Source organism: Chrysemys picta, chromosome 16, assembly GCF_011386835.1.
Source record: "Chrysemys picta bellii isolate R12L10 chromosome 16, ASM1138683v2, whole genome shotgun sequence".
In the NCBI taxonomy this organism is placed as follows: domain Eukaryota; kingdom Metazoa; phylum Chordata; order Testudines; family Emydidae; genus Chrysemys; species Chrysemys picta.
The window spans coordinates 8,168,294-8,192,587 of NC_088806.1; the positions used below are offsets into that span (position 1 = coordinate 8,168,294).

At 52.7% G+C, this 24,294-nt stretch overlaps 2 protein-coding genes across 2 annotated transcripts in view; both read right to left on the reverse strand.

Annotated features, from left to right (window-relative positions):
* The window catches only part of LOC135975943 (zinc finger protein 501-like), a 34,536-nt gene extending 13,664 nt beyond the window's left edge, over positions 1–20,872 (reverse strand). Inside the window, exon 1 of the mRNA XM_065570048.1 lies at positions 20,732–20,872. The gene's annotated coding sequence lies outside the window, so the exon portion shown is untranslated. The remainder of the gene's footprint in view (positions 1–20,731) is intronic.
* The window catches only part of LOC101951859 (zinc finger protein 501-like), a 425,990-nt gene extending 405,086 nt beyond the window's left edge, over positions 1–20,904 (reverse strand). Inside the window, exon 1 of the mRNA XM_065570029.1 lies at positions 20,732–20,904. Coding sequence (XP_065426101.1) covers positions 20,732–20,904 — 173 coding nt within the window. The remainder of the gene's footprint in view (positions 1–20,731) is intronic.
* Positions 20,905–24,294: the final 3,390 nt, after the last annotated feature.

The following is a 24,294-nucleotide window of genomic DNA, read 5'->3' on the forward strand; positions in this document are numbered from 1 at the left end:
CCCTGATACCAGCCATGCGGTGGGGGGAGGGATACAGCGATCATCCCTGATAATTCATGGTATGTGTGTGTGTGTGTGGGGGGTAGTTTGGTTTCTGCAGGGATCTTCCCTGATACCAGCCACGCGGTGGGAGGAGGGATAGAGCGATCATCCCTGATAATTCATGGTGTGTGTGTGTGCGTGTGTGTGTGGGGGGGGGGTTAGTTTGGTTTCTGCAGGGATCTTCCCTGATACCAGCCACGCGGTGGGAGGAGGGATAAAGTGATCATCCCAGAGAATTGGATGGGGGAGAGTTAGTTTGTTTTCTGATGCTGAAGGTTAACAGGAAAACCGCAGCAGTCAACGGGCTTTGCTTGGTATGTGGGAAAGGAGGGCGCAGAAGCCGAAAGACAATGGCTTACCATGGCCGCATGCAAGCTGAATTCTGCTGCCCGGACCTGCATCTGTGATCTCTAACACCAAAGCCACAGGCACTCAATATTAAGATGGAAAATGCAACCTTGTACTGAAATCACTTATGCTATGTAATGTGAATAGTGTTGTTCACCATGAAAGACTATAAACATTGTTCTGTAAAATGTATCATTTTAAAAACTTCTCTCCTTTTTTTCATCCCTCCATCCAGCAGCTGCAAATTTTTCAAGCCTCCCTCCTCCGTCCCGAAGGCTATCTCAGATAAGGCGGCGGAGAAAGAGGACGCGAGACGAGATGTTCTCAGAAATAATGGAATGCACCTGCAATGCAAGTGCTCATTTGAATGAGTGGAAGGACACGGTATCTAAATACAGGAAAGATGCCAGTGAACATGAGGTCATGAGGGACGCTTGAGATGAGAGGTGGTAGGCTGCAACGCTGGGGCTGCTGCGTGATCAAACGGACATGCTCTGGCATCTGGTGAAGTTTCAGGAACGGCAGCAGGATAGACTGCCGCTGCAGCCGCTGTATAACCTCCCTCCCCCCTCACCATGTTCCATATTCTCCTCACCCAGACGTGTAAGAACGTGGGCGGGGGAGGCTCCGTGCACCCTCCCACTCCACCCCAGTGGACAGCCCAACCAAAAGGCTGCCATTATATTGAATTTTTTCAGTGGCCTTTTACTTCCCTCCTATCATCCTCCCAAACCTCACCCAGGTTACCTTGTCAGTTCTTTCCCTATGTTTATAATCAATTAATAAAGAATACATGATTTTTAAAGGATAGTGACTTTATTTCCTTTAAAAGCAAGCTGTGATTTAAGGGGGGAGGGTGGTTTGCTTACAGGGAATGAGTCAATCAAGGGGGCGGGTTGTCAACAAACAGAACTTTCACACCGTAGCCTGGCCAGTCATGAAACTGGTTTTCAAAGCTTCTCTGATGCGCAGCGCTTCCTGGTGTGATCTTCTAATCGCCCTGGTGTCTGGCTGCATGTAATCAGCAGCCAGGCAATTTGCCTCAGCCTCCCACCCCGCCATAAAGGTCTCCCCCTTACTCACAGAGATTGTGGAGCACACAGCAAACAGCAATAACAATGGGGATATTGGTTTGGCTGAAGTCTGAGCGAGTCAGTAACGAGCGCCAGCGACCTTTTAAATGGCCAAATGCACATTCTACCACCATTCTGCACTTGCTCAGCCTGTAGTTGAACAGCTCCTGACTCCTGTCCAGGCTGCCTGTGTACGGCTTCATGAGCCATGGCATTAAGGGGTAGGCTGGGTCCCCAAGGATAACTATAGGCATTTCAACATCCCCAACGGTTATTTTCTGGTCCAGGAAGTAAGTCCCTTGCTGCAGCCGTTTAAACAGATTAGTGATCCTGAAGACACAAGCGTCATAGAATCATAGAATATCAGGGTTGGAAGGGACCTCAGGAGGTCATCTAGTCCAACCCCCTGCTCAAAGCAGGACCAATCCCATGAACCCTTCCCGGCCAGCCCACGTTGATGTTGGTGAAACATCCCTTGTGATCCACAAGTGCTTGCAGCACCATTGAAAAGTGCCCCTTGCAGTTTATGTACTGGGTATCCTGGTGCTCCGGTGCCAAGATAGGGATATGGGTTCCATCTATCGCCCCACCACAGTTAAGGAATCCCATTGCAGCACAGCCATCCACTATGACCTGCACATTTCCCAGAGTCACTACCTTTCATAGCAGCAGCTCAGTGATTGCTTTGGCTACTTGCATCACAGCAGCCCCCACAGTAGATTTGCCCACTCCAAATTGATTCCCGACTGACCGGTAGCTGTCTGGCGTTGCAAGCTTCCACAGGGCTATTGCCACTCGCTTCTCAACTGTGAGGGCTGCTCTCATTTTGGTATTCTGGCACTTCAGGGCAGGGGAAAACAAGTCATAAAGTTCCAAGGAAGTGCCCTTACGCATGCGAAAGTTTTGCAGCCACTGGGAATCGTCCCACACCTGCAACACTATGCGGTCCCACCAGTCTGTGCTTGTTTCCCGGGCCCAGAATTGGCGTTCCACGGCTATAACCTGCCCCATTAACTGCATGATCTCCAAAGCACCGGGGCCCGCGGTTTGATAGAATTCCATGTAAATGTCCTCATCACTCTCGCCGCCGCGCTGCCGTAGCCTACTCCTCGCCGCCTGGTTTTGCAGGTTCTGGTTCAGCATAAACTGCACGATAACGCACGAGGTGTTTACAATGTTCATGACTGCTGTCTTGAGCTGAGCGGGCTCCATGCTTGCTGTGGTATGGCGTCTGCACTGTTCACCCAGGAAAAAGGCGTGAAACGGTTGTCTGCCGCTGCTTCGCTGGAGAGGGGGGAGGATGTACCCAGAACCACCCACGACAATGTTTTTGGCCCCATCAGGGATTGGGATCTCAACCCAGAATTCCAATGGGTGGAGGAGACTGCGGGAACTATGGGATAGCTACCCATAGTGCAACGCTCCAGAAATCGATGCTAGCCCTGGTACATGGATGCACACTGATGAATTAATGTGCTTAGTGTGGCCGCATACATTCGACTTTATACAATCTGTTTCCAAAATTCAAATTATATGAATTCAGATTAATACCGTAGTGTAGACATACCCCTAGACTCTGTTTTCGCTGCCAGCAAACACTGGCCCTATCTATGATTGTTATCTGTATCTCTGAGCCAGCCCTTGAAAGCACGAACACTCCACAGACTATGATGCTGAGATGGGCCAGATAATACCGGGGAGGGCTGAGGGATGGGTTTCCTGTGCAATCTGGTATCACTAAGGCTGGATCTCAAGGCTCCATCTTTTGAAGCTTTGCCCCATACAGAAAGGGGCAGTGACTTATTTTACCTCTTTCAGGAGACTGAAGACGACAGACAGACTTTTTGGGGAGAAACAGCTGAGTTTGAGCTGACTGAGGGGGGTCTTTTTGGGCTACAAATTGACATGACCTGATAACCAAGAGGTAAGCTTTTAAAGAAGGTTTTAATACACTTTGGAAATGATCGGGGATTCTCAAGAGGACTGATGGTAAATATGCATTCTGATGCTTTTCTTGCTTCATATCTTTTCCCCATAAGGCACACTGACACTGTCATGGATCCATAGGATCTGTGCAATGCCCTGGCTTTTAAACAGACCTTGGGAGGTGCCCCTTGAGTGCGCTAGACCCCCAAGGGGTCCCACTTTTCCACAAGGATAGGCCATGTAGCTTCAACACCTGAGACTGAGCCTCTGGCTTCAACATTCCTATTTCAACCTGTGAGCTCTGCCAACAGGTCCAGCTGAACGACACTCCTGTTCAGAGACTGTTCGTCAGTCAATGCACAGAGCAAGTTTGTGCTGTGACCCTGGGCAGACTTTTAAAACATAGCAGGGTCTATTAGTCAATTGAAACACAGCATTGGAAAGTCCTTAGCTTAGCACAGAGAAGCAAAGAAGACAATATAGTCCATACTGGCCAATGCCCTTCAGCCACACTGCTGTAGAAAACAGTTTGGTTTCCATTCACTGTGCCTGTCCATTTGTCTTCTCTCCAATAGAGCTCCCTGCATCTGCAAGCCCAGTTCTTCCTGCTCCCAAAAACATAATGAGTCCATAAATGCTTCACTCAGCCAAGGGGAGATCCTCCCGTGGACAGGTGACAATTATTCCCTTGTCTCTGTCGGGTATTCCATTGATGTAGGTTGATCCCAGCCAGTCCTTAACAACCCATTCATATCACCCCATGACAGCTACGTGACAAAACACCTCATGTCTCCTGCTCTTTATAATCATAGCAATACCAATCACAGAGGGAAACTGAGGTGTATATTGGCATCATAGAAGTATCACCAAAATTCCCACCTCTATCGCACACACACTGCTCACAGCCCTTGGAGAGAAAGCAAAGCACAGGAACTGGATGTTAATCCAGTGAACACAGTGAAGGACAAGCTCCAATCCTCAAACCTGGTCAAAAGGGAGAGTCATATGGGTTCCTACCCATAGAGAGGTGCTGGCTAGAGGCCTGATACTTGAGAGGCCATTCCTTGAGCAGACCATGGAGGCAGGTCAGAGGCTTACCTACCCCAGAACTGTGATATCACAAAAGCACATTTTGGGGAATTAGGAAATCTAGTGACTCAGGTGTAATGGGAGGGAGAATTAAACTTCCCCAGTGTGTGGAAAAGGCTGGGGAATTAAACACTGAAATTCAGGAGCAACAGCCTCTAATTCTTCCAGAAAAGGAGAATGTAAGAAACAAGAACTGGGCCACACAACCTCAGGAGGGACAGGCTCCAAGATCCAAGGAGCCTGGAGGGAAGAGAGCTTGTGGCTGCTGCAGATGAGAGACCGGGGCCAAGAGTCTCTCCAAACTCTCACTCCTGTTGACCCCAACCTGATTTTATGATCTTTGACCTAGTCTCAAGTCTTGTGGGCAATTTTATACTCGCTAGAGATAAAATGTCATTACCAGAAAATTGCTTATTAGCTTGGAATATGCATGGAGGGGCAAGGAGCTGAACATAAATAAATGGGCTATTAAGGGCAGGTCTACACTACAGCCAGGATTGACGCTGAGATCGATCCACTGGTGGTCGATTTTGTGGGTCTAGTTAAGACCTGCCAAATCAACTGCAGATGGCTCTCCAGTCAACCCCTGTAGTCTACCCCGATGCTCTCCCGTTGACCCCGCGCAGTGTACACCCTGCAGTAACTCAACCTAAGTTATGTTCACTCCAGCTACGTTATTCACATAGCTGGAGTTGCGCAGCGTAGGTCAACTGACCACGGTAGTGTAAACATAGCCTAAGCTTGCTACAGTTCAGGGCCTTATATTAGGTGGAGGCTTTGTGGGAGTGATTATGCTGAAGTCTGGGATTTACGTGAATAGGCCTCAGGATAAGGAGAGAATCCCAGGTGAGATATTTTGACCCCACATTTTGAAAAACTAACAAGTAGTCACCAACAGGTGCAATACGCCAAAGGATTCTGAAAGAAGGGTCGGGCTTTAGCAGTTAGGTTGCTATGCAGTATATCAGCAGTTGGGCCGCATTCATATATTGGAATTATTAATAAATAAGTGATGTAAATCATGAGTATTAATGCTTGATACTTAATTATGGACTTCCCAAAGGCCAAATATGGGTTGGGGCATTTAAAGAAGGCAAACGACTGTTGTTGTGCTCTTGACTTCCCATTAGCTGAGTTTGCAGCTCAGAGCACATGGCAGGAAGGGGATAAAAACCCCATACAGAAGGAACTGATTATCTGTATGCTGCTTGGACTCTCAGGGGCAAAGTTTCTAGGCATAAGCAAGAGATCCCCAGCTGCTTAGCCTGGGTTAGTCCTAAAGAATATGTAGAGCTTGATTATTATAGAAGCTTCTATAACCTTTTGAAATTTAAGACTAACTCGTCTGCATCTATAGGATTACCTGCTTTAACTTTGTAAGCAACTCTCGTTTCCTTTTAAATAAATCTTAATACAGGTTATTACAGGACTGGCTACAAGTGTTGTCTTTGTTGTGAGATCTAGATTCAATTGACCTAAGTGGCTGGTTCTTTGGGACTGGCAGTAACCTAAACATTGCTGTAATTCGTGGTGTAAGGCAGTGGTTCTCAATGAGGGGTCTGGGGCTCCCGGCGGGCCACGAGCAGTTATCAGGGGGGCTGCCAAGCAAGGCCGGCATTAGACTCACCAAGGCCCAGGGCAGAAAGCTGAAGTCGCAGCACATGAGGCTGAAGTCCGGGGCCCTGAGCCCCACCACCCAGGGCTGAAGCCAAAGCTTAAGCAATGTAGCTTTGTGGGGGCCCCTGTAGCATGAGGCCCCAGGCAGTTGCCCTGCTTGATACCCCCTAACACCAGCCCTGGTTTTATATGCAGAAAACCAGTTATTGTGGCCCACATGAGCTGTGGAGTTTTTATAGCATGTTGGGGGGGCCTCAGAAAGAAACAGGTTGAGAACCCCTGGTGTATGGGACCATCTGTCACAAAGGTAGGCTCCCCTGCGTGGTGAGATATATGGGATGACCCAAGGGGCCTGTCGGTGATCCCATGTTAATGCTGTTACAGTGCCTGAAGCGTTTACACTGGATACTTGGTTGGTAAAATCTACATATAGACCTCACAACCAATTTGGGGTTTGTTCCCTGCTTCTTCCCAGTCTGCCTGAGGCTGGTGCTCATGCTCTCGAGTCACTGAAGACAGCGTTACAGAGACTTACGGGTGCAACGCCACCAGCAGCAATTTGCAGCAACGCAGAACAGGCTTTATAGTGCAGTGTGGGCCAAATGGTCCATGGACTCAGTCAAGCCCCAGTTCTCCCCCAGTGCACGTCAGCATCCCGGCAACCTTCAAGGAGGGTCAAGGCTGCCACTCCTTCAGTGATGATGGATCTCCAGCATAGCATCACCCGTGCCCCAGGACCCGCCTTGTCTCCTGAGACAGAGGTGAGTGACAGAGGGTGCACAATGGATCCTGAGGGGGAAAGGGATAACAAAACACACCTTCTGGGGGTCACCCTTCAGGAAGTGAAGGTGACAGGCATTGTGATGGCAGTAAAGGGGAAGGGGAGGAAGTGGGAGCAGGAGGGAGCAGCACTCTCAAAGGCAATGCTGCCAGTGGGTCACCCCACCACATCTGGCATGGGGCTGATAGGGGGCCATTCCCTGGGTCTGGATGCCTGTGAAGGGCTATATAATCCCCACGCTGGCATAGAAGGGGTTCAACTGCTGCTTTAGTCTGGACTGGCCCAGCCCCTCCATACCTGAAAACCATGCCAGGACTGGAGCAGGAGTTAACAGGAGAGACCTACTCTACTCAGACGGGAGCAACCCTAGGAAGGGAACTGTCTGTGGAGCATCTCCAGCCCCAAAGAGAGGGCTGGCAACATTTGGGGCTCTGGCCTTCACCGAGGGATCCCCGGAGCTCAAAGGGGGAGGAGGCTGAAACTTGCGCTGGAGACCCAGTAAACTCTGCAGGGGACTGAGATGCTCCCAGGGCCCCCAGAAGTAAGAGGGGCCCATATCCTGATGGGATCTGTCCACAGTCCCGCCCGCCCCCGTTTCTTTTCTTTCATTCCTTTATTTACCCTTGTTTGCCGACAGTCGGCTCTTTTGCTGTTTCACCTGGTACCCCGAGAGAGGAAGAAGGTGCCCCAAGGCCTCAGCCGGAGGGTGGAGCCCTGACACACTAGAAGGACATGCCCCTGTACCACCCCTGGGGCAGGGTGTGTGACGTTATTGACATAATCTGGGATCATATAGAACATGGTTGCAACCAAGGTCCTGTAGTGGCACCAAATCTTGCATAAAGGAGGGTCAAATGAGGTGTCTAAGACAAGGTTAGGGTTTGCTGGTTATAATTATGCTGTCTGTATGTGTGTATCAATTTTGTAGTTGAAGTTGTGAATATTGGCTCTATACTGTCTGTATTTCAAACTTATGCTATGCTGCTGGGTGATGTCCCAGACGAGTTGGTGTTAGCTCTGCCTAGCCTGCTTGATGGCCCATTAAGGACCATCAGCTATACAACTGACCCATGGAAAGAAGGCAAATACACCTTGTAACTCAGCAAAGTATGCAGGAACTTGCCCATGTGACTCCAGACTCCATTTTGCTGTAATTTTCCACAGTAAAAACAAAGTGGTGTTCTTACACCTGGAAAAGACTATATAAGGCTGATGCCTCATCTCCATCTTGTCTTCAATCCTGCTTCTTACCTCTGGAGGGACTTTGCTACAAACAGAAGCTCTACACAAAGGACTAATGACCCATCCCAGCTGGGGATGTTCTCCAGAGACTTGATTTGAACCTGCAGTTTATTCTATCTCTGCTACAAGCATGAACCAAGAACTTTGCCATTACTGTATGTAATTGATTCCATTTAACCAATTCTAACTCTCATCTCTATCTTTTTCCTTTTATGAATAAACCTTTAGATTTTAGATTCTAAAGGATTGGCAACAGCGTGATTTGTGGGTAAGATCTAATTTGTATATTGACCTGGATCTGGGGCTTGGTCCTTTGGGATCAAGAGAACCTTTTTTCTTTTATTGGGGTATTGATTTTCATAACGATTTGTCCCCATAACGAGTGGCACTGGTGGCGATACTGGGAAACTGGAGTGTCTAAGGGAATTGCTTGTGTGATTTGTGGTTAGCCAGTGGGGTGAGACCAAAGTCCTCTTAGTCTGGCTGGTTTGGTTTGCCTTAGAGGTGGAAAAACCCCAGCCTTGGGCTGTAATTGCCCTGTTTTTAGCAATTTGTCCTGAATTGGCACTCTCAGTTGGGTATCACCAGAACCAGCATTGTTACAGTTACACAAAATACCATGCTGCCCGCTAACTCTTTAACAGGCTACGTCTACACTACCCTGAATTGGCGGGTAGAAATCGATCTCTCGGGGATCGAATTATCGCGTCTCGTCGGGACGTGACATTCGATCCCCGAATCGACGCTTGTACTCCACCAGCGGAGGTAGGAGTAAGGGCCGTCAACAGGGGAGCCGCGGAGGTCGATTTGCTGCCGTCCTCACAGCGGGGTAAGTCGGCTCCGATACGTCGAATTCAGCTACGCTATTCGCGTAGCTGAATTTGCATATCTTAAATCGACCCTCCCCCCCGTAGTGAGGACGTAGTTTCAGTTGGGTCCCGCCAGAACTGCATCGTCATAGGGGACAATTGGACTCACAGAGGTGCACCCCAGAAGGCCTGAGCCCCAGCATTTTGGCACCAGTTTGATGGGCTATCACTGGGTGCTGCCAGCAGCCTGGCACATGGAGTAGATACGGGGTGGCCTGGGGAGCAGGAAGCGGGGCAGCATCCCAGACAGCACACCGAGAAGGGAAATGGAGAGGGGACGAGGGGCACTGCAGTGAACTCAGCACCTGTCCTGAAGGCCATTGGCAGAAATTTGTCCTGTCCCTGGCCTAAGGGGGTCAGACAGTGACACAGAGATTCCTCGGCAAAGGGTCACTTGGCCTTTGCCAGCAGCTCTCACCTGAGACCTGACAAACCCATCACACCAAACATCTCTTGGAGGATGGTCACATGAGGTGTCTACAGAAAGCTCATAACTGGCCAAGACTCAATGACAGATTAATGTATGGGTCACATGTAAGGAACAAAGCATTTATATTGAAAATCTACTCTATGGACTTGGAATGGAAAAATCAATCACTGAGAGGTAACAGGCCCCGGGATTGGCCCATCCAGCCAAGAGGGAGTCGTCACTTCTCACTAGTCAGCTGGCAAGGTAATGCAAGGCTCAAGTGACCAGCCTTGCTCCCTCCCAAACTATCCATGGAAAACCATCGGGGCACCACCAAACACCTGGAACTGGGGCGGGAGGGGGAGCTGAAGGCAACATAAATTTAATCATCCCAAATCCAAAATATGAATAGTTTAAAGGCACATGTTACACGTGTATGGTGTGGAGGGGCAGGCCAGAGTGTATGGGGGAAGGGGCCTGTTTGGAGGAGGGGCAGACTGGGCGGAGCTAGGGCATAGCTGGACCAGGGGCAGGGGGCCCAGCTCAGGCTACATCACCAAGGTGGCATGTGCCAGACCATATGCTGCTGCTGCTGCCTGTAATACGTGTGCAGCAGCCTAGGGCAGGAGACAGCTACTGGCTTCTACAGCGCCCAGAGAGGAGGGGATGGACAAGAAGGGGAGGCCGAGCTGCAAACGGTGGCAGGAGGAGGAGGAGGTGAAGGAGAGAGACATTTGTAGCATGACCATTATTCCCACTGCACCATAACAGAAAGTACAGGAGAGGGGAGCAGCACTTCAGAATCACCCAGCAACTACGCGGTGAGGGCACTGGATGGGGACTATTCCTGGCTCTGCCACAGGCCTGCTGGGTGACCTTGGGTAAGTCATTGCACTTCTCTGTGCCTCTGATTGCAAACTTGTGTGAGACCCACAACTGCCTATAGGGCTGCTAACTCCTCCCGCCAACATTGCTCTGTGCAAAAGTTAGGAAATTCACTTACAAAAAACTTTATGAACGCAGGAGTTAAGGTTGCCCGGAGCTGTCTGGTGCCCCTCCAGAACAGACGTCAGCAAAACTCAAACTTGTCATAATCAGGAAATGCAGAGATAAGGTACACACCAATGTAATCCTAATTCTGACCCACGTGAGCAATGACCCTTTCTTTACTCCTACAACACACCTGTGTGTGATAGGCCATTTGAGATCGTGCCCATCACTAAAGTACCAGGGAAAATGAATACCATGGCACAGAATCAAGCACTTTATCTTTGCTAAGACAGAATTGGGTTTTAGGTGAGCTGCATTGTACAGGAACTACTGACACCTGTTCTACACTCAGACACTGAGCCTGCTCCCCAGAAACAGCCGCACACTTGGTCAACTGAACACCTCTTCACCCCTTTTTACAACTCTTTCATCCTTACTCACAGACGTTCCAGCTAACGTTCTACATTCACTCACCCATCGTTAAGCACAGATTGCTCCCAGATCCCATCTCACTGCTGACCATTCCCATGGCAAACAGTCCCATTTCCTCCTGACAATATGCACAGCTCAGTGCAGAAACACCACAGACTGGAAGCTCAAGGTACACATGCATCTCTTTCCTTTCATTGCACACGTGGGACTCAGACCCAGATCCTCTCATATCACAATCACGCTTCCACCAAGCTGTTCTAACACCTCTACCTTTCAGTGCAGCTACACCTAACACAGGGAGTGCAGGCAGATACCGCCCAGTGGCTGTTGCCAGCTCCAGGGGGCAGAGTTAAGATTGCATTGGCATGTACATTAGCTCTGTATTTTCGAGTTTTTGGAGGTTTGACTTTTGCAGGGCCCAACATATTGCTGGGCAACCTTACCTCTGCATTAATGAAGGTGTCCGTGACTAGATGAATGTTCAGCAAATACACAGAAAGTGATGGCTCCTCATCCCTACCTGCCATTCACACAGGCAGCAAAGCCCTGGGCAAGGCAACTTGTAGAGGCAAAGAGAAGGGGCTAGAGTCAGGCAGGGGTAGCAGCGAGGGAAGACCGGCAGCTGACAGTTGGAGAGTGAAGAGGTTCGGGATATGGTAAGGGGGCAGAAGCGGCTGGGACTGGGCAACCTGGAGCTGGGCAGTCTCCATGGGGGACCACATGCTCCTCCTGTGCCCCCTTCCACACCCTCTTGTGAGTAGAGAATGACCACCCTGTCCCCACCCACAGAGGCAGCCATGTCTCAGGACTCTCCCAAGTTGCTCCCACTAACTCTCTTCCCATTTGGGGTATAGCTCAGGGCAACAATTTCCCACCAAGATGAACCCAGCTGGCTGCTGGCTGTTCTGGTGCCGCAGAAGCCTCTGGTGGGTGAAAGGCAGAACTGCAGCACTTTTCAGGCAGAATGCATCTTCTTCAGGCAAAAATAAATAAATGTTGCGCTGGATGTGAATTCTGTGCATACACAGTGGCACAGAATTCCCACGAGTAACTCACACCCTGCACATTACATAACCTGCTCACTCCGATCTCTTCTCCCTATGTCTCCGAGGCCCAGAGCTGCTGCTGTCATTAATGCACACAGGCTTTCACTCCTGTCAGTGCTGGCACGACCCAATCCAGTGACAGGACTGAACCCTTATTTTCCCATCACATGGGACAGTCTCAGCTGAAGGGGAGGTGAAAATGGGAGGGGGTACAAAGGGAAAAGAGTTGTTGTAGCCATGTTGATCCCAGGATATCAAAGAGAGGGATTTTTAATTTAATTTTTAATTTCTAAAAGAAATGACCTCACCCACCTTGTCTCGCTGAGATCTGAAAGTGGCAGAAGGAGACAAACAGGAAGACAGAGCTCAGGACTCTAAACCAAACATTTATAAGCCTCTGGAAGAAACTACATTTCCCTTCTGCGCCTGGGTATGTTTGTGTCCTATATGAGGGACCACCCCATTCCTCTCACAGCAGCAAGGGGAGACTGCAGCCAGTCCCTGATGGTCCTTCCCCAGCCTGGGATGTGTGTTGTGAGGAAGTTTGTGTGTGGTGGGTGCATGGGCGGGGTCCCCAAACAGCTGGATCCATCTGCAGACTGGAGAGCCAGGGCAACCCCAGCACAGCATGGTGGCTGTGGGCAGGGGTAGCAGTTCTGGAGCTGGGCCTCTGCCCCCTCTAGGTCCCATGGCAGATGGCTCTGGCAGCATCAAGTGGGTCCATCACTGCAGGGGAAGGCTGGGGTAGTGTCTGAGATCAGGGTGAGGATTGCGGGGTGGGGGGTCCATGCCCAGGAATGGGGGATGGAATTCACCTCCCCACCCTTCTGCAGAGCCCAGCAACTAGGGATTTATCCAGTGAAGTGAATTTCACTCTGGGTGACTTTGAGCCAGCCACGGAAAGATCCTTGTGCATTAGGTTCCACACTGGCCCCAGGAGTTTACTAGTACTCCCTCCCCAGACTCCCCGGGACAGCCAGGGATAATTACTGGGTTACAGGAATTAGAAGATGAAAATTCATTAAGAACGATGATATTTGTGTGTTTATTATTAAATCCCCAGACACCCACCCACCAATCCCCATCCTTCTTCCGATGAGCTAAAATATCTAAGGGACTCAGCTACTGATCCTGCAGTGAGTTCCTGCCCCTCCCCACTTTCTATAGCAGCACTTTTAACAACAGGCCAGGGAAACATGTAAATACTTTCAATCAAATTCCAGAGCATGCACAAGTTAAAATGAAACCAAGGTTCCATCTCTCCAGGGACCAGGCCCCTAGTGCAAAATAATAGACACTCACCAGAAATCTGAAATGGCCACTTCATAACGGATAGAATGTTATTTATCTATTGACTTCAGGGAATTACCAATAAAAGAAACAACCCAGTGAAGGTGATACCCTGAGGGAGAGATCTAATGTGTCTTTACAAATTGGTATAATCTAATCTGGGACTTTATACACTAAAATGCCTTATTCATAGCCCTATGGCGATTGCCTGGTGTCACTACAGGGCAGAGTTAAGGTTGGTGCCTTAGATGTGAAATTCCATCCCCTAGCATATTGCAATTGCTGTTCAGTGGGTTTAGCAACATTCATTTTGTCAATTTCTTTTTTTTTTTAATTTCAATAGATGATATATTTATTTTAAGCCCTTTTTCAACGTTTACAATATCAATGTTCAGAGCTGTGGGAAGTTATGCGGGTCATCAGACAACAATTATTTAATTACAGTAAATGAGATTCCCAAAGCCAAATTTTTATAACTGTTCAAACACAAATTGGCAATGTCACATGAAAAATATACAGTGTAAATATCCTTAAATCAAACACTACTTTCTCCAAAAGCATTTCTGTATTTTACCTATATACATATTTTTTTCATCTGTGTGTGTGTGTATATACAGTGAAATCAACATTTACTGCAATTTATTAATAAAAATCCAATCTTTTCAAGTGTACTTTTAACTAACTAAATACTTTAATTCTTTCACTTCCGGGACTGTAGTGCTTCCTTTGAGAATAATTACATCTTCCCTGTGATGTATTTTACTCTCAGTACCGTAACCCCATCGTGATGTAGCTCCAGTCTGGGAGCCCTGCTGAAGCCAGTGGCATTATGATCAGAAGGTGACACACACTGACACATGAGCAAAGACATATGGGGGAGAGTGGAGGATGAGGTAACATGGAGGTTACCAGGGTTGAACATGGCCCTACAGAGTGTGGGGAGCAAACTCACTATCTTATCTTGAGATTACTAAATACGATCCACCACACCACTCCTGAAAGACTGCAAGCCTTGGCCGGTATCATGCTGCCTAGAGAGCCAACACCTGACGAGCCCTTTCGCCCTAAAATCGTTTTTGGCTCTCTGACCAGAAAATGTTATAGGGAACCAGGTAATTACAGCAGACCTTCACTAGGTATCATTTTCAGCTTTGCAATTATTAGATCCCATTTAAAAACTGGAACTGAAATAACCAAAGCAAGTTAAGAAGAGAGTGACATCGGGCATAGGTGGGGGTAAAACAATAAAGGGAAAGAACTGACTATGGGAAAAGGAACATCCCAAACTATCAGACCCCCGGACCCCTAGTGTGATGCGGCCGTGAAATAGGTGAATGCAGTCCTAGGATGCATCAGGCGAGGTATTTTCGGTAGACCCAGGGAAGGGTTAGTACTGTTATACAAGGCACTGATGAGACCTCATCTGAAATACTGTGGCCCATTCTGGTCTTCCATGTTTAAGAAGGATGAATTCAAAGTGAAACAGGTGCGGAGAAGGGCTACTAGGATGATCCAAGGTATGGAAAATCTGCCATATAAGAAGAGACTCAAAGAGCTTGACTTGTTTAGCCTAACCAAAAGATGGCTGAGGGGAGATATGATCGCTCTCTACAAATACATCAGAAGGATAAATACCAGGGAAGGAGAGGAGTTATTTAGGTTAAGCACCAGTGTTGGCACTAGAACAAATGGATATTGGCCATCCACAAGTTTTGGCTTGAAATTAGGCAAAGGTTTCTAACCAAAGTGAAGTTTTGGAACAGCCTTCCAAGGGGAGCAGTGGGGGCAAAAAACCTAACTGGCTTCAAGACTGAGCTCGATACCTTCATGGAGGAGATGGTATGATGGGACTGCCTACAATGGCATGTAGTCAGTCTGCAACTGCTAGCAGCAAATATCTCCAAAGGCCGGTGATGGGACACTAGATGGGAGGGCTCTGAGTTACTACAGAGAATTCTTTCCCAGGTGTCTGGCTGCTGGGTCTTGCCCACATGCTCAGGGTCTAACTGATTGCCATATTTGGGGATGGGAAGGAATTTTGCCCAAACTCAGATTGGCAGAGATCCTGGGTTTTTTTTGCCTTCCTCTGCAGCATGGGGCATGGCATGGGTCATTTGCAGGTTTAAACTAGTGTAAATGGTGGATTTATTTGTAACTTGAAGTCTTTAAATAACGATTTGAGGACTCCGTTAACTCAGCCAGAGGTTAGGGGTCTGTTACAGGAGTGGGTGAGTGAGGTTCTCTGGTCTGTGTTGTGCAGGAGGTCAGACTAGATGATCATGATTTTCCCTTCTGGCCTTAAAGTCTGGGAGTCTATGAACTATGCCTTGCGTTGCACAGACACTGGTGGAGATCAGGTCCCCATCGTGCTGCGCATGACAGAGAACCTGACTGAGATCAGCACCCCATTGTGCTGGGCACTGCACAGACAGAGAGGGACAGTCCTTGCCCCAAAGAGATCACAATCCAAGTAGACAATGGGTAAGAGGAAAATAGAGAGGGGCTGTAATTTCCCCAAGGTCACCAAGCAGGCCAGTGACAGACCCCAGAACAGATCCCAGTAACTCCAGAGCCCCGACACCCGCAGCCTGGAAAGGTCCCCAGACCCCAGTGTATTAGGCTGCAGGAAGAGGTGGTTTGCCAATGGAGGCACAGGCTGTCTTGGCAGGGCTGCTCAGCTGCAGTCCCTGCACACAGCTGGGGGTGTGTGTCCTGGGTCAGGAAAAGTCAGTGTCCAGTCCTGTGCTCCTGGCTCACACCTCCAGCTCTCACTGCTGCCCCTCCGTTACCAGCTGCACTGTTCAGCCAGCCCCAGGCCTCAGTGAGGTCACTGTCCCCCCGCACCCCAAAGCTTCGAACTGGGACATGGTGCACCAGTGCCAATCAGAGTGCACTAGTGTAAATTCTGTCTATACTAAGGGTTTGCACCAGTGCAGGGGCGGGCAAACTTTTTGGCCTGAGGGCCACATTGGGCTTCCGAAATTGTATGGAGGGCCGGCTGTGACTCCCCAAACAGCCAAGCGTGGCCCAGCCCCACCCCCTATCCGACCCCCCCCGCTTCTCGTCCTCTGACGCCCCCCTCCCCGGGACCCCTGCTCCATCCAACCCTCGCACTCCCTGTCCCCTGACCGCCCCCGGACTCCCCACCCCTGACTGCCCCCCCGCCGCCCCATCCAATCCTTCCTCTCATTCCTGATTACCCTCCACGGGACCCCTTCCCCATCCAACCACCCATTCTCCCTGTCTGCCCCTGGAACCCCTGCTACTGACTGCGCCATGCCACCCCATCCAACCCCCCCTCTTTCCTGACTGCCCCCACCCATGACTCCTACCCCTATTCAATCCCATTCCCCGCCCTCTGACCGCTCCGACCCCTATCCACATCCCCGCCCCCTGACCGCCACCCCAAACTCCCCTGCCCTCTATCCAACCCCCCCTTCTCCCTGTCCCCTGACCGCCTCCAGAACCCCTGCTCCTGACTGCCCCATGCCACCCCATCCAACCCCCCCCTTCCTGACTGCCCCCCCATTCCCCACCCTCTGACCACCCCAAAGCCTATCCACACCCTCGCCAACTGACCACCAGCCCGAACTCCCCTGCCCTCTATCCAACTCCCCCTGCTCCCTGCCCCCTTACCGGGCTGCCTGGAGCACCGGTGGCTGGCGGCTCTACAGCCACGCTGCCCAGAGCACCAGGACAGGCAGCGGCGCCGCCTGGCTGGAGCCTTCCACGCCACCGCGCAGCACAGAGCACCGGGTCAGGCCGCGGCTCTGCAGCTGCGCTGCCCGGCAAGAGCTCACAGCCCCTCTGCCTAGAGCATTGCGCCAGCGGCGCAGTGAGCTGAGGCTGTGGGGGAGGGGGAGCGAGAGCAGCAGGGGAGGGGCTGGGGGCTAGCCTCCCGGGCCAGGAGCTCAGGGGCCAGGCAGGAGGGTCCTGCCCATAGTTTGCCCACCTCTGTTTGCCCACCATCAGTGCCTAAAACACCAGCGTGGGAGAGACCTTCAGTGCCTAAAACACCAGTGTGGCAGAGACGTTCAGTGCCCAAAACAGCAGTACGGTGGCTCCAGAACTGGGATCTATTTCTAGCTCTGTCACGGGCAGCCTGGGTGAACTTGGACACGTCAATGTTTCTCCTCCCAACGTTAGTCTCTTTACCCAGCTGCCCACTCACTGGGGTCTCCTCTCTCCAGAGCAGCTCACCACTCAAATCTGTGTGGTGTCCCCAGAGCTAAGGTTGTTACTCTCTGGAATAGTCTTACAAGGGTGGCTGGGGAGTCTCGTTCCTTGGAAGTTTTTAAGAACAGATAGGACAAACCTCTGTCAGAGATAATCTATATATACTTGGTCCTGCCTTGGCAGGGAGAGCTGGACTTGATGACAACTTGAGGTCCTGTCCAGCCCTACATTTCTATGATGTATACGTATAAAAACACAACATACAGAAAAAAAACCCACCACAACATAATCTCAGGCAATTCAGAAAAACAACAAAAACCAAAAAAAACCCTACACTCTACAGCATAAAATGACACAATACAAAGGAGAAGAAAGCAACACAATGCAAACTAACGCACCTTAGGACAAAAGTACACAACGCAAAAGAGCTCAACTCAAACCAACACCAAACAAGCTGAGGCAAAACAATGCACCATAAAACTATGCAGCACAGCATGGGGCGATCACAGTTCCAAATGGCACCATGCAAAACAGCTCAGCGTAGAACATGACAGCACAAAAGAGAATGATTTCAATGTATGCATGGAAGGGATCTTGAGAGGTCGTCTCCTCAAGCCTCCTGTGCTGAGGTAGGACCAAGTATCCCTAGACATTCCCAAACTAGTGTACCTCTAACCTGGTCTTAGAAACCTCCAATGAGGGAAATTCCACAGGCTCCCTTGGAAGCCAATACAAGGCAAACACAGCCCAAACCAACGCTGTACACGCACATGCTGGGCTTGGGATTAAGGGGAGAGGCAAGAATTCAAACAATCTGGGTTCAGTTCCCAGCTCTGCCCCAAATTTTCCATGCAAACTTGAGCAAATTACTGTACTTCCACTCTCTGAGCTTCAGTTTCCCCATCTGTAAAATGGAGAGTCACCTCCCACCATTGGCCTATTTAGCCTTTGAGCTTTTTGTGGCAAGGACGCTCTGTGGGCATGTCTACACTGCAGTTAGACACAGGCGGCTGGCCCATGCCCGCTGACTTGGGCTCACGCGGCTCAGGTTGCGGGGCTGTAGATATCCTATCCTATCTCCTAGAACTGGAAGGGACCTTGATAGGTCATCAAGTCCAGCCCCCTGCTGTCACTAGCAGGACCAAGTACTGATTTTGCCCCAGATCCCTAAGTGGCCCCCTCAACGATTGAACTCACAACCCTGGGTTTAGCAGGCCAATGCTGAAACTACTGAGCTATCCCTCCCTCCCTGTTCCAGCTTGGGCTGGAGCCAAATGTCCGGCACCCTCCCACCTCGCAGGGTCCTACAGCCTGGCTCCAGCCCGAGCCCAGACATCTACACTGCAATTAAACAGCCCCTTCACCTGAGCCCTATGTCAGCTGCCATGGGCCAGCTGGGGTTTTTAATGGCGGTGTAGACATATCCTTGGTATCTGTTCAGCACCTGTCACAATGGGGACCCTGATTTTGGTCAGTGTCTGTGCAGAGTCCTGCACAACAGGGGGCCTGATCTCAGTCGGGGGCTCTGCAACTCCCGGCATTACTGAATCCCTGATTTTGTTTGGGGTCCCTGCAGCGCCTGGCAAAATGTGGGGCCAGGATCTCTGTCAGGGACTGTGCAGTGCCCAGTACAGTGGCGGGGCGTGATCTTGGTCGGGGTCAGTGCAGTGCCAGGCCCAGAACAATGGAGGCAGCAATCTGGGCTTGTCTTGCACTGCCTGGCACAAGGAGAGCTGTGATCTCGGTCCAGGTCTCAGTTTTACCCGGCACAATGGGGGCCCAGATCTCACTCAGGGTCTCGGCGGCGCCCGGCAGAACGGGGCCCAGATCTCACTCGGGGTCTCGGCGACGCCCGGTGGAACGGGGCCCAGATCTCGCTCGGGGTCTTGGTGGCTCCAGGAACAACAAGGTCCCTGATTTTGTTTGCCATCTCTGCAGCACCTGGCACAATGGGAACCTGATTTCACTTCGTGTTGATGCAGGGCCTAGCACAACAGGGGCCTGGAGCTCAGTCAGGGTCACTGTAGCACCCGCCACAACAAGGTCCCTGCTCTCTGTAGGGGTCTGTGCAGTGCCCGGCACGAGTGCCCCAAACTCGGTCAGGGTTTGTGCAGTGCCCGGCACACTGGGGCACCTGATCTCAGGCAAGGCCTGGGCCACGCTCAGGACCATAAGAACCTTGATCTCAGTCAGACACCCGGGGAGAAAAGCGGGAAGATTTTCAAGAATTTGATATCAGAATTTCAGACCTGAGAAGAAAATGGGGCACAAACTAAATATTTGCCAATATAAGAGAGAAGCACCAACATCTGGGGAGATTTTATGTCACCATTCAACAGTTCAAGAGAAAAGAGGGGAAATTTGAGGGGATTATACAGTGATATTCAATCAACAACAGAATGGGACGGATTCTTCTTGCCACACATTCACAGGGCCAGGAGGGAGCCCTGGGTGATGTGGCTTTCACAGGGGAAAGGAGTGGGGCTGGAGTCAGAAGGTCACTGGATGTGGGGAGGGGCTGGCTATGGGGTCTGGGAATGTGACTAGCAGGGGGGAGGGAAGTGGGGCTGCTGAGTTATGCCGGGTGGGGGAGGGGAAGAAGGTGGGACTGGGAAACCTGGGGCTGGGCTGTCTCCATGGGGGCCGTTTGCTCCTCCCTTCCCTTCCTGGGCCTTTCCATGCCCTGTTGCCAGCAGAGGGAGGCCCCCCAGCCCAGCCCAGCGTATCCCTGTCTCAGGGCTCTCCCAGCCTCTGCCCATTTCAGAAATCACTCAGGGGAACGATTTCCCTCCTAAACAAGGACAAATCACTGCAGCAAAAAATGGGGGGTAGAAGTCACCCCAAACCTGCGATTTGAACACTGGCCATTGGCGAAGTGGAGGGAAAATGGGGCACAATCGGGGGAGGAGAACAGAGACCTTATCGGGGATTTGAGAGGAAAGGGGGGGTCACCCTGGATGTTGCTCGTTGCTCTCTAGAGAGAAAGGGGGCAGGGCTGGAGAGGATGGGGGGGACCTACACGGGAGGGGGCAGCGCTAAATCCGAGGGGATCTCAGCCCCCCCCCTTCCTCTCCCCGCTCCTCGGGGGTCACCGGCTCTTCTCCGCCCCCCCCCATGTGCGGGCTGCACAGACATTTTCCATCCGCCCCTTTCCCAGGTCTCCCCCCCCGCCCGGCCCCACGCAGGGACCCAGTGGGGGCCGGTCCCCTCCCCCCGTGGGGCCCCAGGGCAGAGCCTGGCCGGGCCGGGGGCGTTGGGCTCCTGCGGGGACAGCAGCTCCGAGCCCCCCGCGGGCGCTGCCCCCAGGGAGCAGATCCCGGCGCTGCGAGATGCCGGGTCCCCCCCACGGACACTGGGGCAGAGTCACCGCCCGGCCCCGCCCCCGGGGCTCGCTCCGGTACCTGGAGGCTGCAGCTCCGCAGCGGGGCGGGCAGAGCCCGGGGCGGCCCCAGCGGGAGCAGGGGGCGGGCCGGGCACGGGGGGGGTTAATGGGTCTCCCCGGCACAGACCCTCCTGCTCCGCCCGGCCCCGCAGCGCCAGGGAGCAGCAGCGGGTGAGCGCTGCCTCTGCGCATGCGGGACTCTCCCTCCCTCCCCCCGATCTGCGCATGCCCAGAGCTCGAGCGGCACAAAACCCTTTTCCGGCCCCGGGAGAGGCTCCAACGGCCCCGCACGAGCCAGGCAGAGCCGCAGCGCCCCGCGCGCGTCCGCAATCGGTCTCGGGCTCGTCCTCCCCCTCCCCCTCCCCCTCCTATGTCACTTCCGCTCCCGGAAGCGTCAGGAACTACACCTCCCAGCGAGCCCCGGAGATCGCTTCCGCCCTTTTCAGCTCAGGGAAGGGAGGGTTTCAGCAGCGGTTACTGCGCATGCTCTTTTCCAGCCTCATTCATCCTCCCCTCGCTCCCGGTTAACGTTACTATTGGTGCTGCTGCCGTTGTATCAGCACAAAACGCAGCCCTCCCCTTTTGCTACTGGGAGCGGTTTCTGCCACGCAGCGTAGCAGTTTGATAAACTGTTTGTTAACTTGCTACCGCCTGTCCATGGGGTTGCGAATCAGGAGGGGATGGGGTATGTGGTCAAAAACGATCCCGATCTGCTTCCTGACCGGAGTGGCCACTTTCATTGCATTCGTGAAAGGGGAGGTAGGGTTTGTAGGTATAGAGCGTGCCCCTGAGCCCAAGTTGAGACCACAGTGGCCCCTTTTCATTTTTTCCACTGGCTTCTCCTTGTTTAGTTCCAATAACTGGGCTGCTCATGCACCTGTCACTGGTCCAGGGATGGTTGCAAAACGGGAGGGATGGGGTTTGTGGTCGAAAACACTCACGGTCTGCTTCTTCTGGGGGATGGTTGCAAAACGGAAGGGATGGGGTTTGTGGTCTAAAACACTCACGGTCTGCTTCCTCTGGGGGATGGTTGCAAAACGGGAGGGATGGGGTTTGTGGTTGTAGCGGGGCGGCCTGGCTTCCAGGCGCCCCAGGAAGCGATGAGCCAGAAAAGCCGCCAGAGTGGGCGGAGCCACCGCGGCCTGTCCCCGCCCCCCGGAAGTCAAGGGGCGGGACAGGAAGTATAAAGGCCAGGCCCCAGCGCTCAGTAGCTGGCCGGCAGCGGGAGAGGGCAGACGCTGGTGCCCGAGCTCCCGCGGACCTGAGCCTCCAAGTTCGATGCCTACCCCATGCCCCAGATAGACGAGCTGTTGGCTCGGTTAGGAGGAGCTCGTTACATCACGACCCTGGACCTCAGCAAGGGGTATTGGCAAATCCCCCTGGATCCTACTTCAAGGGAGAAAACTGCGTTCGCCACCCCTACGGGCCTATACCAGTTTACTCGAATGCCCTTCGGCCTCCACGGAGCCCCGGCCACGTTTCAGCGCCTGATGGACCGCCTCCTCCAACCCCACCAAGACTACGCGGCGGCCTATTTGGATGACGTAGTCATTTACAGCCCGCAGTGGGAAAACCATCTGGAACAGGTTGCCGCCGTCCTGAGGTCCTTGCGGGCCGCCGGGTTAACAGCCAACCCGAAGAAGTGTTGCATCGGCCGACAAGAAACTAAGTATCTGGGGTACGCTATCGGGCACGGCCAGGTGAAACCACTGGTGGACAAGGTGCAGGCCATTGCGACCTGCCCCCCGCCCACCACGAAACGGCAAGTACGCCAGTTTCTGGGGCTAGCGGGGTATTATCGACGCTTCATTCCCCACTTTGCGGCGATCGCAGCCCCCTTGATGGGACTCTTAACGAAGGAAAGCCGCCGGCAAGTGGTCTGGACCCGTGAGTGTGACGAAGCCTTTCAAGCCCTCAAGACAAGCCTGTGTCAAGAGCCAGTTTTATATAGCCCCGATTTCAAGCAGGCCTTCATCCTGCAAACCGACGCTTCGGAGGTGGGTCTCGGGGCAGTCCTCTCCCAAGAGGTTGGCGGCGAAGAGCACCCGGTCCTTTACATCAGTCGGAAGCTCTTCCCCCCGAGAAAAGAACTATGCCGTGGTGGAAAAGGAAGCCCTAGCCGCGAAGTGGGCTTGTGACGCCCTGCGGTACTATCTCCTGGGAGCCCCTTTCATCTTGGTCACCGACCACTCTGCTCTCCAGTGGTTGGCCCGCATGAAGGACCATAATATGCGGCTGCAGCGGTGGTACTTAGCGCTGCAACCTTATGCCTTCACCGTTCGCCATCGGGCTGGGAGAGACCACGCAAACGCCGACTTCCTTTCCCGCCTAGGAGGTATGGAAGGGTCTGGCCCCGGTACCCGGGAGCCAGCCTTGAGGGGGGGGCCGTGTAGTGGGGCGGCCTGGCTTCTAGGCACCCCAGGAAGCGATGAGCCAGAAAAGCCGCCAGAGTGGGCGGAGCCACCGCGGCCTGTCCCCGCCCCCTGGAAGTCAAGGGGCGGGACAGGAAGTATAAAGGCCAGGCCCCAGCGCTCAGTAGCTGGCCGGCAGCGGGAGAGGACAGACGCTGGTGCCCGAGCTCCCGCGGACCCGAGCCTGCCGAGAGCCCGGTACCCTGAGAAGGACTGGCCGAGCCTGCCGAGAGCCCGGTATCCTGAGGAGAACTGGCCGAGCCTGCCGAGAGCCCGGTATCCTGAGGAGGACTGGCCGAGCCTGCCGAGAGCCCGGTCCCCCGAGGAGCGGCCTGAGCTTCCCCCCGCCGAGGGCCCAGAGGGAGCGACAGACCTACCTGGTGCTCGGGGCCCGGAGGAGCCCATGATCTGCGACCCAGCAGACGGAACTCAGGAGGAGCAGGTACCCATGGAGGAGGAGATGGGAAGTGGCCCGGGGATAGCAGACCCCGAACCCATGTCAGTGTGTTGCGGTCAGGATCCCCACTGACTGCGCGGCAGACGGACTGCTGCGGATAGGGCCCCAGGCTGGAACACAGTGGAGTGGGTGGGCCTGTGTTCCCCCCTGCCACCCAGCGCCGGGTGGCAGTCTCTCCTCCTCCTTGTCCAAGGGGCCTGGGCCCCTGACAGACTATCTGTTGGCTGCCCCGCCCTGACCTAGGGCCTGGGCTAAACCAAACTGACCCAGCCCCTGCTACAAGTCCTGGGCCACTGACTGACTATTGGTGTGCTGCCCCGCCCTGACCCAGGGCCGGAGCTGTTAATTGTGTGCTCAGTCCCTGCATAGGGGCCTGAGCTCTGAACTGTTCATTGTGTGCTCAGTCCCTGCATAGGGGCCTGAGCTCTGAACTGTTCATTGTGTGCTCAGTCCCTGCATAGGGGCCTGAGCTCTGAACTGTTCATTGTGTGCTCAGTCCCTGCATAGGGGCCTGAGCCCTGAACTGTTCATTGTGTGCTCAGTCCCTGCATAGGGGCCTGAGCCCTGAACTGTCAATTGTGTGCTTAGCCCCTACACAAAGGTCGGGGCCCTAACTGTTATTCGCTTTGTAGCGGGGCGGCCTGACTTTCAGGCGCCCCAGGAAGGGACGAGCCCCACCCCGGAACTACTACTGTGGTGGAAAACACTCACAGT